Genomic DNA, 15906 nt, shown 5'->3' on the forward strand with positions numbered 1-15906 from the left:
TTTCACTTCTTCATCTAAGATTGAGCTATCGTTCCCTTAAACGTTCACTAATACATAAGAGTCTTTCCGCCAACTTTGATTTTGTTCCCTTTGGAGTAGAGAGTCTTGGGGTTCAATTGCACAGCTAATTAGAGATTTAAGTTGGCGGCTGGCAGGTGACCCCAGAGCTGGTGCTTTCAACGAAAAAGTATCGCAATACACCGAGGAAATGCCAGCATTAAAGATACACTGCCACAGTGACCAAGCTTTTTAAATTATCAATTTTTAATTATTATTATTACTATATAGGTATACAATATTTTATTAAATACACATATAGAATGTGTGTCTGTTTAGTTAAGAAACAATTTCTTATACTTGTAAAAGTGCTTCCATCACATTATATTTACGTTACAAAGAAATTTTATTTGACAATACATAATCCGCCATCTTGTTCTTTAAGTGAGACAATGGCTAAATTCAGTTTAAATAAAAACCCAACTATTTAATATTAACGACAAATAATACGTTTTGTTCGCTTTAAAAGGTAATTATTTTCATATCAAAGGCTTCTACCTGCACACGACATTTATAATCAATAGTTTTATAATAACCTATTAACAACATTGCTTTTAAAAACAAGTCTGGATAATCGTATCAATATACGTTATACGTATATTCCTGAACCATCTTCATGAATCATTCTAGATACTGGAGAAAATCGCAATAAACAATAAATAAAGTAGGTTTAATAAATAATTTTTTTACACTCGGGCAGGAGGCTCATCTGATGTTAAGTGATACTGCTGCTCATTGCCAGAGGACCTGCAAATGCGTTGCCGGCCGTAAGTAAATTGGTAAGCTCTTTCCTTGCGTTTTATGTGCCTTTTAATTCAGATACATAGATTTAAAACTGGTTTCAATCTCAATCTTCTTTTGAGCACTTTTTTGGCAAAGGCCCCCTCCATATCCCTCCATTCCTCTTTGCCATGCACCACCTGCTGTATCTGTAATTAAGTATATCCACTCTTTCTTTACTGGTAACTCTATGCTCCATATTTTTGTTCCTCTTGCCATGTGCCACGCTCATTCCGGCCGATACACTCGCCAAAACAGCCCGAGCTGGGCCCTCCAGGCCAACAGCGAGATTTCATAAAAAAATTGCTTTGCTTGGGGATATAATCTCTTCGAAGAGATCCTATCCATTACCACTAGCGTCCCTTGATCTGCTGGTCTGATCTTGGTTTCCCAGCAGCGCTTCCAAAGTAGCTACCCAGAATACGGCGAAGGCAAAGTCACAGATAATGAATTCATATAGATATGTACACTTATGAACGTTATAAAAAATACATTAATTGCTTCTAATTTTACATTTACAGTTCTCAAATCAAGGGCGTAGAACGGAAGAGAAGAACTGGCAAAAAACTCTCCACCACCCTTTTTGATTACCAATTTTTTTTTTGTATTACACAACGTTTGTAATGAGCTGTAACCAAACGTTGTGTAATACAAAAAAAAAAACTTGGCGATTAAAATAGTGGCGAAGAGTTTCAGAGAGAGACAGCGGTCGAGGAAGACTTGCAGTCGGCGTGAGATGTTAGATTTGACGTACAAAAATTAAAAAAAAAACCTTTGAACTTTCTTTGATTACAATTACCACCATTGTTAACTATTGTAATGATTACGTGTTAACAATAATATTAAACGATTCAATATTATGAAAATAAATGTAACAATGATTTAGTCTTTGAATCATTGATGTGTCACAGATCATAGAGGACGGTTGTGCGATGTTTGTTTTGTTTTTAATTTTCGGAACGTGTGCGGCCAGTTACAATGAACAATATCGAGGTATATTTTTATCTATATTTTTTTAACTTCTATTTTTTTTATTTACATGTAATAATTATAACAAAAATTATGCTAATATTCGTATAGATGTGTATAAGTTTACAACTTCCGCGGAATCAAAAGTAGGGTTCAAATAACGCATGCGCCACTGTTTAATCTGGGTGCACAACTTAGTTGAGCTGTCATGATAAAATCATCACGGCCCTACCACACGTTTCGTTCACTATAACTTCGTTGTGAATAAACTTTGAAGCCTGAATGCTTCAGTTTCCAAGCAGCCATTCCATAAACTCTCATTCAAACTTAATTTTGTCACTCACTGACTGAGCGATCATCAAAACTCTAAGACACTTCTGGCAGACAGAAGCATCATTTAGAAGACAATACGTTGTGTATGCCTAAAGAATATAAGAAAATATGACATCACAAATTTAACACACATACGCATACACATCAATGATATTAGAACATAAGTAATCTACCAAAGGAGAAAATTAAAACAAACAAACAGAAATAAAAAGATAATAATAAATACAACTCGAAAGATAAAAAGCACAATAATAACCATTCAAATCATTAGGAGAATGATAAACAAGGTTACCGTAACTGGGCAGACTGTTGTAAAACACATCAATATTTTCATCGAAGTTGATGATAACCTATACACTGGACCATTCAAAGTAGCAGATAGGCTATGCAGTATGTATTAGCTGCACCAAGACTACAAGAACAACAACCCAAGCCTTTAACCTTAAGCCCTACAGATGTACCCCAACATATCTAATAAATACGGGATGTCTGCACCAAGAGACAGACTGATTTATTGTTTGAAGACATCTTAAATACTACTTGGCCCCGACGGAAAATAGTTCGTCTAGTGTGAAATTTTCTCTGTGAGATTTTTTCTAACTTCATTATTTTTGTATATCTGTATAAAATATTGAGCTGTTCTACTATCAAATGTCGCGTTGCTTTTGCCATTTTTTAATTATGAACTGTTTTAGCTTTTCAAATGTATACATATCCCTGTACTCGAAGAAGTTACCAGTAAAATAGTTCGTCTAATAGTTAATCGATGCAAAAGAGTTTGTCTAAAGATTATTCCTTTTTTTTTGTACAATTATGTTGCATAATTTCAACACAACTAAGTGGTAGACGAACTATTTTTATTTATTTTTAACGTTATTAAAATAGCCATTTTATATTAAAATAAACTTTAAAATATTCTTCAAATTATAGTATACTTTTTAATAAACGTTCTTAATTATTTTACCAATATTTATACCTATATTTGACGCTTTGCACTACTTTCCATACAAATAAAATAATATAAAAATAACAATGACGCTACAACCTGTTTAGGTCTTGGCCTCAGATTTCTGTATCTGTTTCATGATCATTTGTGAATCGAATAGCCAAGTAGGTGATCAGCCTTCTGTGCCGAAACGCCGTCGACTTTTTGGGTCTAAGGCAAGCCGGTTTCCTCACGATGTGTTCCTTCACCGTTCGAGAGAATGTTAAATGCGCACATCGAAAGAAAGTCCATTGGTGCACAGCCGGGGATCAAACCTACGACCTCAAGGATGAGAGACGCACGCCGAAGCCACTAGGTGAATACTGCTCACTTATTCACACATACATAATATTTTTCTGGTTGACTGTTGGAATATCGCGCACCTTCAGCTCTTATTTGGAACAGCCACGTGTCAGCTGTTGTGTCTTAATAATACATATTTCAAATTACTCCTGTAACCTATCGGTGTATCGCATCTTCAGCTATTAAAGCGTGGATCAGCCACGTGAGCTGTGTCAGCAGTTGGTCAATGTTCAAATGAAATCTGAGTAGCGTTTAGTGTATATATCAAGGAAATGTATATTTTGACTGCAAAATCACAAAAAAATCTAATTTAATTTAACATGTATTACTTGTGAGAGGCATTGCGTTTCCCAATGGCTCAGTCAATGTATTTATTTAAAACCAATATTTTAATATAGATATGGTCACTATAAGATGTCGTTGTGAGGTTTATATATCTATTACTGGCATTAATTCGGAAACACGATGTTCTATAGCCTAAAACTTTGGGTAAATAGACGTTTAACTGCAGTTTTTTTTAGACATATGTCAATATTGATTTTATAAAACTGTAGAACACTCCTCTATTGTCAATAGTTTCCTTGCCATATAGGAATCTTTATTGGTCTTCACACCTTAACACTATCGTAATTATTATGATCCCCATAAGGTGTTCTTAGCTTAGCTAATTACGTAATAACTTAAGACAGATGGTTTCTTAAGGAATAAATTAACGGACTTGATATTGAATCTCACTTTTTACAGTATAAGAACTGAGTTGTGAGGATTTTTACAAATTACGTTTTTTGTTATACCTCGAAATCGTCGCAACCTATAAAGTGCCCAAGCGGGAAAGCAGGATGATGGATATACTGCTTTCCCGCGTTCGTGAGATGGTGATCCATCCTTGCAAGTTCTGGATCCGATCTTCCCTAGCCATTAATAAAAGCGAATGGCCCGCTCGGTGAAGGATACTTGCCTTACTAACCACACTAACTACACTTGTATCTTCACTAACCAACAATGGGCGTGTAGTGGCGCCGCCGCATCGCAAGTCGGGAAGCGGATAAGGCTCTGCTGTCACCTCTTCCCGCCTATGGCTTTTATTGGTGGCACATTGGGGTTTTAGCCGTCCCTGAACAGTCAATGCCAGAGGGCTCGCGACTGCTGCCCTTTAAAGAATTGATACGCTCTCTTCTTGAAGGACCCTCAGTCGAATTATCAATCTCAAAAACTGCCATGAAAAACGCTCAATGGTGGAACGACGTGGACGTCGAGGTGATACGGCTGGAATTTCTGCCTCAACGTCCGATGATGAAACTCAGCTGCATGTATTAATCCGAACTCCTCTGGTCACTCTCCGTGGTTAATGCGGTAGAAGATGCAGAATGAAAGGGATTGGTCGTCGACAATTCTACTTTTGTATTGATTGGAAATTGAATGGGCTTTTAACCGCTAACACTACAAAATCTATTTATTTATTTATTGAAAGAATATGGTACAAAAATTATGGTGGTACAATCGAAAGTTTGCATATTCTGCCACACATAATGATGTGCAAATATGTCTTAATAGGAATTTTAAATTTTCCGTTATCAGTCATTGAAAGAAAACAATTTTTTAACTGGATTAAAGCTATTTGTATTATTATAAACTTATTATTATTTACAAAATTTTAAATGTAATACAAAGATAATACTATTATGAGTCACATCAATTTGTAAATACTTAAATTATTTGTATCATACATATTTATTATTATACGTTGTCAAATTAATATTATTTATAATGTTTCACGCAAGTATCACTGAGTATAAATACATTATTTATTTCTTTCAAGTCTTTCTTAAGTCATTTTTAAAAACTCTAGTCGGACCATCTTTTAATGATCGTGGTAAATTATTGTAAACCACGGTTAACCATGCAAAAGGTGTTTTTCCTATACAGCTCCAGATTAATTTTTGGCACAGCCAATTTCTTCCCATGTCTACTTCGACAAATGTTTATACGTTGACTTAGAAGTATGTAAGTTTTTGTTAACATTTGCGCACACACACCCATTTACACATACTTAATGTCTTATAAGACTCGTCTTTGATTAGTTATAACATTAAACCTACTTTTTCCAAAATACTGTTACAAAACATGTACCATCTACCACGGAATAATTGTTATCTAGTACCCTCAACACAGGCACTCCCTAGTGTGAGGACTAGCGATAAATGAATTTTACCATAAGGGGAGATTCTACACTCCCCTGCTTCCTGACTTCTTTCGTCAACATATTTGCGTCATCGCGGGCCTATGCTACTATGTAGGGGATCCTATGTTTAAAAAAACCTTAGTCAGGGAGTCAGTAGGAACAGCGAATGGGAAAAAATATGTTTAAAAAAATAATCGTGATTCCAATAGAAAAGACAAGAAACCTACTAGGTCTGGGCAGATTTCTGTATGTATTTCGTGACACAAGTCGACTTTTAGGTCTAAGGCCTCCTCACGATGTGTTCCTTGATACGAGCGAATGTTAAATGCCTACTTAGACCATTATAATTCCATTGGTAAACCTAGCCGGGGATCAAACCTGTACCCCAGGGTTGTGAGTCGCACGGTGGAGCCACTCGGCTAGTTGGTACGGTGAAGCTTCATTCTATGTGCGTATTTATCATTCGCTCGTACGGATAAAATCATCATGAGGAAACCGGCTTGCCGTAGACCCAACATGACGGCGTGTGTCAGGCCTAGGAGGCTGATCACCTGCCTATTAGATTGACAAATGACCAGACCTAAAAAGGTTGCAGCGCCACTGATTTATTTATTTTTACAAATTAACTATTAATTCCAGTCCCTCATGCCGCGTCAGACCGTTGGGAAAGCTACATCTTCGAAGAAAAAGAGTACTTGATACAGAACCTTCCCGTGAAATGGGAAAATGCTAAAATCTTATGTCGGTAAGAATCCGTACTGCCAATTAAATAACTCCAATGCAATGATTTATAGGCCGGCAATGCACTTGTCATCCCTCTCTGTATGTCTATAGGTATCACTTAACTTCAGCCTTCTGCCCGTTTGCCCTCTGGAAAATAAAAACGGTCTCCCGTTCGGTATTTCCAATTTTTTTTATAATAAATACTGCTCGGTCCTTCTCTCTGAATGAATCTTCGACGCTCGCTGTAATACGAGTGGTATAGCCTCTGCCATGTATGCTTCGATATCTCTTCTCAAAGTCTACACATATTTTTCAGAGGACATCACAATGGAACATTAGCCATAATAGATACGAAAGAAAAAGCCGAATTTCTCGCTGAGGCATTGTCGGAATTGCAGTTTTGTAAGTATAAGCTTTTACCAACTTAATTGTTTTAAATGCCTTCTGTGTCGACGACTTTTCGGTCTAAGAAGAGAGTCTTTGTCATATCTCAATGTAAAAACTCAATTCTCGACAATTTTCTACTTTCAATTATCTATCAAGTCTGCTATGCAATCAACTTTATAGGATCCTTAATATTTACACTAAGTTATTAAAATAAATTAAAACAATAATTACCAAGACGCTTTGTGCATTAAACTACCTTCTTCGTTATCAAGTGCCTCTGCATTACTGGCCGGATTGGATAAGCACGCTCTTTACACTCTTTCTCTTTTCCTTGGTTCTCATTTCTCCCAATCGATATAATCTTTGATAGGTACCTCATTCATTGCTAGGACGGTCTCCATCAATTACTCACTTCGCTGGCTCTGCAACCCAAAGAATTTCATCCTCATCACTTTGAGGACGAACCGCTTCACAAGACATTTTCTTTTACGAACTAGCGAACTGTGAAATCCAATCTCGGTGGGATCTTTCTTGGGATATACGACTTCCAATAGGCTTGATTCCCTGCCCTAGTAAACAATCTTTAAGCGCTTCCTATCCTGTGCCACCTTCCGCCAATTCCTCCTGTCGGTACCTATCCCGACCTACTGGACTCCAATGCTAATTTAGAAGAGAGATACCCATTGCGTCTAACTTCTTCTTATCCCTTTGCATAGCAATAGAATCAGTGTGGGTGGGTGCGAGGCGAGCGTCTTCAGACGACCCAGAGGGCTACCGGTGGAGTCATGGCGGTGAACTTAGAAGAACAGCATCTGATGTATTGCCAAACGAATTGGATTTTAATCTACAAAGGCATTATCCAATGGTAAGTATCAATGTAAAAAAAGACAGAAAGTTCACCTCAGAGATGACAGTCGCATGCTGAAGCTACTAGGCCAGCTCATTCACGAACTTCGTGTAATTCTTGGTGTCTTCATTGCATTTTACATAGACGTCAGCAGTCAGCAGTTGCGAAATGGTATAACTCCTCTGACGTTAAAAAAATATCCTTGACCAATCTAACACAAACAAGGTAGAGGAGATGAATATATCCTGCGTATCAGGGTATCAGACCTCATGGTCTTCCTAGTGATTTGTAGATGTCGCTACGATCATACGGAATAAATTCCTAAGACGCGGGATTTGATACTGCCCATGTACACTAATTTCAAGATTTAGGAATTGGTACCCTCCTTTCTTGAATAACCCTAAGTCGAACTGGTTTGAAAATACTTCAGCGGGCAGCTGGTTCCACATAGAGGTGGTGAGCTGTATAAACTGCATTAAAAACCTCTCAGTTGTGGAAAGGACGTCAACGCAACACGGGTGGAATTTCGTACTCTGCCTCTAGGTTCGCTGATGAAACTCAGCTGCAGGTCTCCGAACAACTAAAATGAAAGCTGTCAACCTTTTTCTATTTTGTTGTCTTTACATAATTAGCACGAATCTATAATCTTAATGTGACGTAATTATTCTCAGACGTAAGGTGCTTAATTCTTTTCCTTATATCATTTCTAGTGGTTGAACCGCACACACATACCAGTGCCTGAAGGGGGAGCAGACTGTGTAGCTCTGGAAAGGGTTAATCACGATAATCCAGTGTTTTTGGACCTACCATGCTTGCTGGAACGTCCCTTTGTCTGCGAGAAAGGTAGGATATCTGTATGTCTATTTAAATATCTGGCACCAGAGTGGCAGTTTTTGACTTCGTACTGCCTTTTAGGCAAGCATAACTCACCACGGCCCAAAGCTCTGGACACAGATATGGTAACGATGTCCACACAAAACAGATCTTGCCAGTAACAGTATTAAAAATAACAATTGTAGGTAACGAATGTAAGAGGTTTTTAAATTCTAGTTCTTTTATTCTTTACAGAAGCTCATATTGAGGTGAATATACAGGAATTGAAGCGAGTGCGGTGTCGATCTGGTCGCTACCATATATTTGATGGTCGATTGAACTGGGACCAGGCTGCTGCCTATTGTGTAATTCAGAAGATGACGTGAGTACTATGCACAGTAAAATAATAGAAGCGAAATACTGTTATTTGCTATGTAACGAATAAATTCAAAGTAACTGTTAAAGAGAGTGCCTACGTCTGGCTATACTCTCGGGGCGTAATTTTCATGATTTAGTTATTTGCTATGAAACGAATGAATTCAAAGTAACTGTTAAAGAGAGTGCCTACGTCTGGCTAAACTCTCGGGGCGTAACTCCAGCGATATAGGAAATCGCTACGCTTAAAAAACTAAGAACGCCTCTGTCAGCAAAATGTACAGCCTTGGCTCGTACAACATGTATTACTTGTAGGATACATTGTGTTTCCATGCGATGGCCAAATCATTGTATTTATTTAAAACAAAAGATTTGTATTATTGATATAGTTACTATAATAACTTAAGACAGAAAGACCCAACATATATAAATAAATTAACTGGTATTAGATCCTATTTTACGGTAGAGAAACTGATTTGCGAGGTCTTGACGTGTCAACGTCTAATAAATCGATGAACGCCATCTTCACGCACGAAATAGCATGTCTCATTGTCCCGTTACGCTCATTGTACGCATGCGCCGCATCTCTCTCTCTCTCTTTCACTCGATTAGCCTATGCATTCGAGGATTCACTACTTCTTTGTGTACAAAATAGTGATAATTCAATAAAAAATATTCAATTGTATGCAAAAGTATGCAATCATTTCATCCATGTTTTGTTATGACATTGTTACTTTAAACTATCGTCCGTAAACCAACTTGACATACAACATTTCTTGGCATTGTTTTTGATGGCATTCGGCCTATTTGGCTGTTTTTTTATTATATTTGGCCGAATACCGAATACTTAAATAATACATTTTGTCATAGAGAAATATTTGGTAAAATGAAAATATTCATATTTTCATTTCTGTAATAATCATTTAAGTAGTCATTGGTACATAGCACAGGTACATAATTATCTTCTGATATTCTGAGATTCTATGTATTTGAATTATTGTGATAATCAAAATTTAGAAGGGTAAGTGTCTCATTTCTATAATAATCATTCTTTAATTAGTACATAAAACAGGTACATAATTTAATCATTTTCTGTATTAATCAAGTTAAGAATTTTTCTATGCATTTGGATTATTTTCATAATCAAAATTTAGAAGGGGAAGGCTATGGTGCTGAAGGACTAACTTTTCTGCATTTTTAGGAAGTAGTTTACTTCTTTTTTTTCTCTCGTAGACCATCCGAACTTCAGAGAAAAGGCGCTCTAAATAAACACTTCTTCCTGGCGTCGACAAATATTTTGCTGCAATCTTAATCAAACACGGAAATTCGATTCCTTTTTTGCCACCATGTGTACGGGTTGTTATGTCGTGATACAATACTAATATTTAAGAAAATATCCATCAGTTTTAGGCGCTAAAATCCAGCCGAGTACTTTTGCCGAATATACTATTCGTTGCAAGTCTAATAGCATATCTTATGAGTTGAATAACCCATATGTTAAACTATTTCAGATTAGCAAATGTACCCTCAATCAAGTGCTTGAAAAAATTAGGAGTAACTATGCTCAAAGCAAGACCAAGTAAGTGTTTATTTTAACATTAAAATGTTGATATGGTCATCTTGTCATATCTACATGTACTCCTCCCGCATGTTTTTTTTATGTAATAGGAGGCAAACCGCCCATCTGATTTTAAGTGATACCGTCGTCCATTAAGTCCTTAGCAGGATGTTTTTTAGCCTAAAGCTTTCGGTAAATAGACTTTTAAATGCAATTTTTTTGGACATCCTGGATGTCTTCTTTAAAACTGTAGAACACTGCTTGATTATCAATGATTTCCGCAGCACATAGGAGTCTTTATTGGTCTTCACATCTTCGGTTATTCATAGCCTATGTTCATCAGGGATGGATTGCTGAAATATTTTTTCCAATCCTGTACAGTTGTCTGGTGAAGATATACAACAAGATACTTTTTGAGTATTTAATTTTTTGTTTTATCTAATTATATGTTACTTTAATAGGTATCGAAAGTGCATGGGTAGGGGCCAAAGGAGCCTTGGGACAATGGTCATGGATAGATACGGGATTGAGTATTTTCACGCCAACAACCTTCACCGATACGTCGCCGGGTTGGCCGCCTATGAGGTAATGTATTATATTATTGTAATAATAATACTGCGAGCTTATAATTATTTCATTTATACACAATAAAATCCAAGTTTTATTATTTAGAAAAGCGCCATCTATGTTCAAATATCTAAGTTTACAAATATTACAATGTATTGCACTCCGAAGGACGCTTCTTGGAATTCCACAACCTGATTCCATCATCCCCTTCCGTACAAAGTGTATAATTTCTACGTCACTATGATGTCACCGCTTCTGCCCAGGCTTCAAATCATTCTCGCATAAGGTGTAAAGAAGCCTTGCAAGAACGCCTAAACCAACGGCAAGGAACGGAATAAATAGTTCCGTACCCTGCAAGACCATCTCGGCGAAAAAGACCGAGTAATAGCGGGGAAATATTGGAAAATAGTAGAGAAAGATGGGTGACAAATGGATGAATTTGGAGGCCTTCACTCAGTCGGAGGTCTTGTACTAATATTAACATCAACTTCCTGTAATTACAGAGATGGCGCTGTAAAACAAAGCGGGTGTCTCCAGATAGACAGACACGAGACATTATCACCTATATTTTTGGAAGCGAGGTGTGAAAGAAGAATGCAATTCATTTGTTATCAAGGTAATCAGAAACCCTTTAATAGATTAGACTCTACCGTATGCGTTTATTATGTATCGTCAAACACGCACATAAAACAAAAAGTATCAAAAATTAATTAAGTACGTAATAAAATAAAATTATATAATTACAATAATAAAACAAATAAGCGGCGCTCCAAATTGTTTATGTCTAAACCTCAGATTTCAGAAACTGTTTTATGATTTGTCAGTCTAATAGGCAAGTTGATCAGCCTCCTGTGCCTGACACATGTCGTCGTGTTGGGTCTAAGGCAAGCCGGTTTCCTCACGATAGTTTTCTTCGTACGAGCGAGTGTTAATGCGCACATTGACAGAAAGTGCGTTGGTCCAGGGATGAGAGTCGCACGTTGAAGCCACTATGTCATCAGTACTCTACTTTATACTCAATTAGGCATTATAATATTCCAGGATTGCCAGGACTAAGAAAAACACTTCTGCCACAGAGCGACGATAATTTCTACTATATTCTAGTTCGACAATCTTTCTACTGGCAACACGCGTTGGAGAATTGCAAGAAAATGAACGGATCGCTTGCCAGTATTGAAAATAACGATGTCCTAATACAACTTTTGTTAGCTATGGGTGAAAATAAGGAGGAACGTAAGTTAAATAACTCAAAATTTACTTTTAATACAAGTATATAATAACGTACTTTTATTAATAAAAGACAAGGAGAAGACGTCTACATGACTGACTTTTGAATGCTATTCTTTTGTTAGACATAATAATATGTAGATCTTGATGTATTCTATAAAACTGTATAACATATTGTCAATAGTTTCCGCAACATATAGGAGTCTTTATTGGTTCACAGCTAACACTATCGTAATTTATAGCCTATGTTCGTCTGTGGTTTACGATTCTAATGGTGAAATAATTATTCGAATTGGAGTCAAGCTCTCCCGCATAATTTCGGTAGCACTATGTTCTAAAGGTATCGGTAAATAGACTTTTAAATGCACATATTGATGTGTGTGATATGTGCAGCATGACGCGGCCCGTTGCGGCAATTTTGAAGGCGCCCTTAATGTTGGCTTTAATGTCTAGTTTCATTAAAAACTACAATTTAAATTTGTTTTCTTCTCGTGTAGACATAATTTTAGACAAACTTTTTATTGACTTTATAAGCTGTCGAGCACGTCTGGATATCGGGACATTTGAACATGACGAGGGAGAATGACGTAATCTTTTCTTGGTGGAACCCGAATACCGGGAAACGAATTCCCGACCCCAAGAACGGTGAAATTGGATACGTAAGTATTATTCAAGGCTCTTCACCAACAACATATTAAGATATCTTTGTTTAACTTTTAAATGGTACGGTTTACATAAAAAAGTGAAACAACTGTATATTAGTAAATAAAGTAATTAATTAAGTGTTTAATTAAGTATTTCCTACTATTTATCTAGTCTTTATTAATACAGTATAATTTTAAATAAAAATAGCCTTTATTGGAGTACTAAATTAGATAATATTAAAACCATGTCTTTAATTTTCACAGTAAACGACCTCCGACTTCCTCGTGTCTGTCAACATCAATTTTCCAATCCTGCCCCGCTATTCCATTTTTTCGTTCTTCCCAGGACTCTGGTCCTCTCTTTTTCTTCCCACTGTGGTATTCCTGGGGAGTTGTTGATCCATCTTTTTCATTTTCCATTTCATTTCCATTTTAACTTTTTTTAGTTACGACGACTGTTAAATTTGTACGGCGTATTACACTGTTCTTAAGTTATAACCGAAGAATAGAGCATTTTATTAACAATTTAACATTTATTACTCACGAAACACTCACACACACAGATATACACAAAATAATAATGATAATAATCAAAGAAGAAAAATAACAAGAAAATATTTAGCCTTCACAGCTCCTTCAGCTTATTAGATGGCTTTCTTTCTTCGTTTATTGCTAACACGTTTTTCACTTTCCCATAAATAAATACGTTACAACTTTAGCAATGTATATCTTTTCAGATGCCTCCATGGCTAGACGAAGAATTCTCTATGGACAGCCCATGTCTGAATCTTGACAGGCAGGATCATTTAAACGGTGTTATCTATGGTCTACCATGTGACACACCGCAGTATTCTATATGTATGATTGGTGCGTGATTTTTTGAGATATTTCTCCATTTGGCCGTTGAATCATTCACTATAGGGCCACAACCTTTTCTTGCTCAGCGGCTGAAATTGGTACTACCGTCGCCATTTTGAAAATGTCAAACTAGCAGTGTTTATTTTCTGTAATTTCTTGGTGCGTGTTTAATTATTGTACTATCTACTAAAATCTAATAGTTAGCCTGCATGACTTCAAATTATCAACCTTATTATTAATATTTATTATATAATAATAATAATTACGGTAATTTTTGTTTACTGGCAATACTAATATTCATGACAGCGAAGCTCTTTTCAGCCATGAAAAGTATACGTGGCACTGTAATTATCCTTCCAGTTTTATTCGTGTAAAAATTAGAATCCCGACGCATTTTTATATCCGTCCGTGGTACATAGATATCTTTTAACATATAGCGCGAAAATCTTAACTTCAATTTGACAGTATCGATTCTGACACTAAGCATATCCACTTCAGACATAACTTATTGTTTCTTTTCTATGAAATTGTCGATGGCTCAGATTGGTTCTGCTATTATTTTGGCTTAAAGGTCTCGTTACCAGGCCATAAAATTATTAAAAAAAAAAAAAATTCTGCTATTATAAACATTTCTTAGTCATTATTTTCAATGATGAACATTATAAAACTTCTATTAAGTCATCAAACCGAAGCGATTATTAACTCCAATGTCGAAATAACAGCTATTTTATAATTAAATGTATTTTTAATGCATATTTGATTGTGTCAAACCGAGAGAACAAAAAAAAACGTAGTTTTTAAGTCGTTTTGAAGTTTAAGGGAAACACTGTAGAATTTAGCAGCTGGCATCAATGATAAGATGACGTTTGAAAAAAACAGAGAAATAAAATATGCAGCATAAAGCATAGTAAATTTATGAACATATTTACTTGTAAAGGGCTTAAATGAACTAGCAAGCCACTGCAACATGCTATTTGGTCACTGTTTTAATTCTCATGTCATATATATTTATCCACAAAACATATACACTATATTTCATATTTTAACCTAGTTTTATTATTTCAGAAAAATCAACTAAAACCGCCGCTGACACAGGAAATGAGGAGTCGTCATAATTTTCTTATTTTGGAAATAATAAAGCACATTTTTAATTGTATCGTTTTATTTTCAGTTACAGTTATACAACATCATATACAATGACAAAATTGCGCTAGTCACCAATTGATTTATCTCACTAACTTTTACTCCAACATGAATTGAGGTAACATTGCATATAACTAACCAACAAAGTCTGTTATAGATGATCAACATACAACATAATTAAGGAAATTCTAAATACAAAGCTTGTTTGAAGATATTTATTGGAAACAATTACCTACTTACAAGAAATATAAAATTAAACAAATCTAAATCATTTAAAGTTATTATTAAGGAATTGGAATGGCACCTACATTCACAGGATATGAATTGTCCTGAACTGACCTGACCTAAACTTTTGGCAGAAATATACTACATATTTTGTTAATGATCATTGTAATTCATATATATTTGATAAGTAGTTAAATAACATTATGACATATTTATAAAATTATGTAATCTTTATACATACTAATTTAAAGTTCTCCCAAATTGTGACAAAATTTGCATGCCATTGTGTGTCAGAATATGCATAGAACAGATTGTACACATTGTACAATCTGTTATGTAAATCCTACACAATATTCTTGCTAGAATCATTATTATGTTACAGAAATATAATTTGGATTTCATTCATGACATTCATTAAAGCAACTTTCAATCTAAATCCATAGAATTTACAGCATAGTTTAGCACAAAATTGATATGGCTATAGCATGGTGTAAAGCTAAGGGTATAGCGACTGTATTAATGAATAATGTGTAACAAATTCCTATAATCCCCATGCAGGTATTGCAACTGGACACCTGCCACCAAAACTACTTTCTTATCTTTTGTTTACAGTCACAAATGAGTCGGTCCTAGAGATGTGTACTGTAATTAATATTTTAAAAGTAGATCAACTGCCTTGTTTAAGTTAACTATACAAGTTGTAACATGAATAAATATCGAGACATTTTAACTCAGTTGAAGACATTAATTGAGTTCAATGTGTTCATATGAATAGTACATATATTCTTACAGTAAAATTTAAGAATAAAATTTACATATACTTAGCTAAATAAGTACAACTGTGAATCTGTCCTCTAGAAAAGTCGTTTCTTATTGCTGGCTTTTATATAAGGAAGTGTTCATTGTGCAGATAGACAGAGAGCTGTGAAA

General features: G+C 35.6%; 1 protein-coding gene across 1 annotated transcript; it reads left to right on the forward strand.

Annotated features, from left to right (window-relative positions):
- The first annotated feature begins 1749 nt into the window (after window positions 1-1749).
- On the forward strand, window positions 1750-14760 carry LOC123718864. The gene is made up of 13 exons (XM_045675800.1): window positions 1750-1830; window positions 6249-6354; window positions 6649-6734; window positions 7436-7584; window positions 8277-8409; window positions 8635-8761; window positions 10266-10333; window positions 10774-10897; window positions 11383-11495; window positions 11921-12112; window positions 12641-12765; window positions 13488-13617; window positions 14674-14760. The coding sequence occupies exons 1-13, from the start codon at window positions 1770-1772 to the stop codon at window positions 14721-14723; spliced, it is 1464 nt and encodes a 487-aa protein (XP_045531756.1). The 5' UTR covers window positions 1750-1769; the 3' UTR covers window positions 14724-14760.
- Window positions 14761-15906: the final 1146 nt, after the last annotated feature.

This window comes from Pieris brassicae, chromosome Z, assembly GCF_905147105.1.
Source record: "Pieris brassicae chromosome Z, ilPieBrab1.1, whole genome shotgun sequence".
Taxonomy (NCBI): domain Eukaryota; kingdom Metazoa; phylum Arthropoda; class Insecta; order Lepidoptera; family Pieridae; genus Pieris; species Pieris brassicae.

What these genes read in the sequence shown, in the direction of transcription:
- LOC123718864 (XM_045675800.1), top strand. Translation starts at nt 1,770, where the DNA reads ATGTTTGTTTTGTTTTTAATTTTCGGAACGTGTGCGGCCAGTTACAAT. An exon ending in TCCCTTTGTCTGCGAGAAAG is followed by an intron (nt 8,410 to 8,634) that starts GTAGGATATCTG and finishes TATTCTTTACAG; the next exon opens with AAGCTCATATTGAGGTGAAT. An exon ending in TGTGTAATTCAGAAGATGAC is followed by an intron (nt 8,762 to 10,265) that starts GTGAGTACTATG and finishes AAACTATTTCAG; the next exon opens with ATTAGCAAATGTACCCTCAA.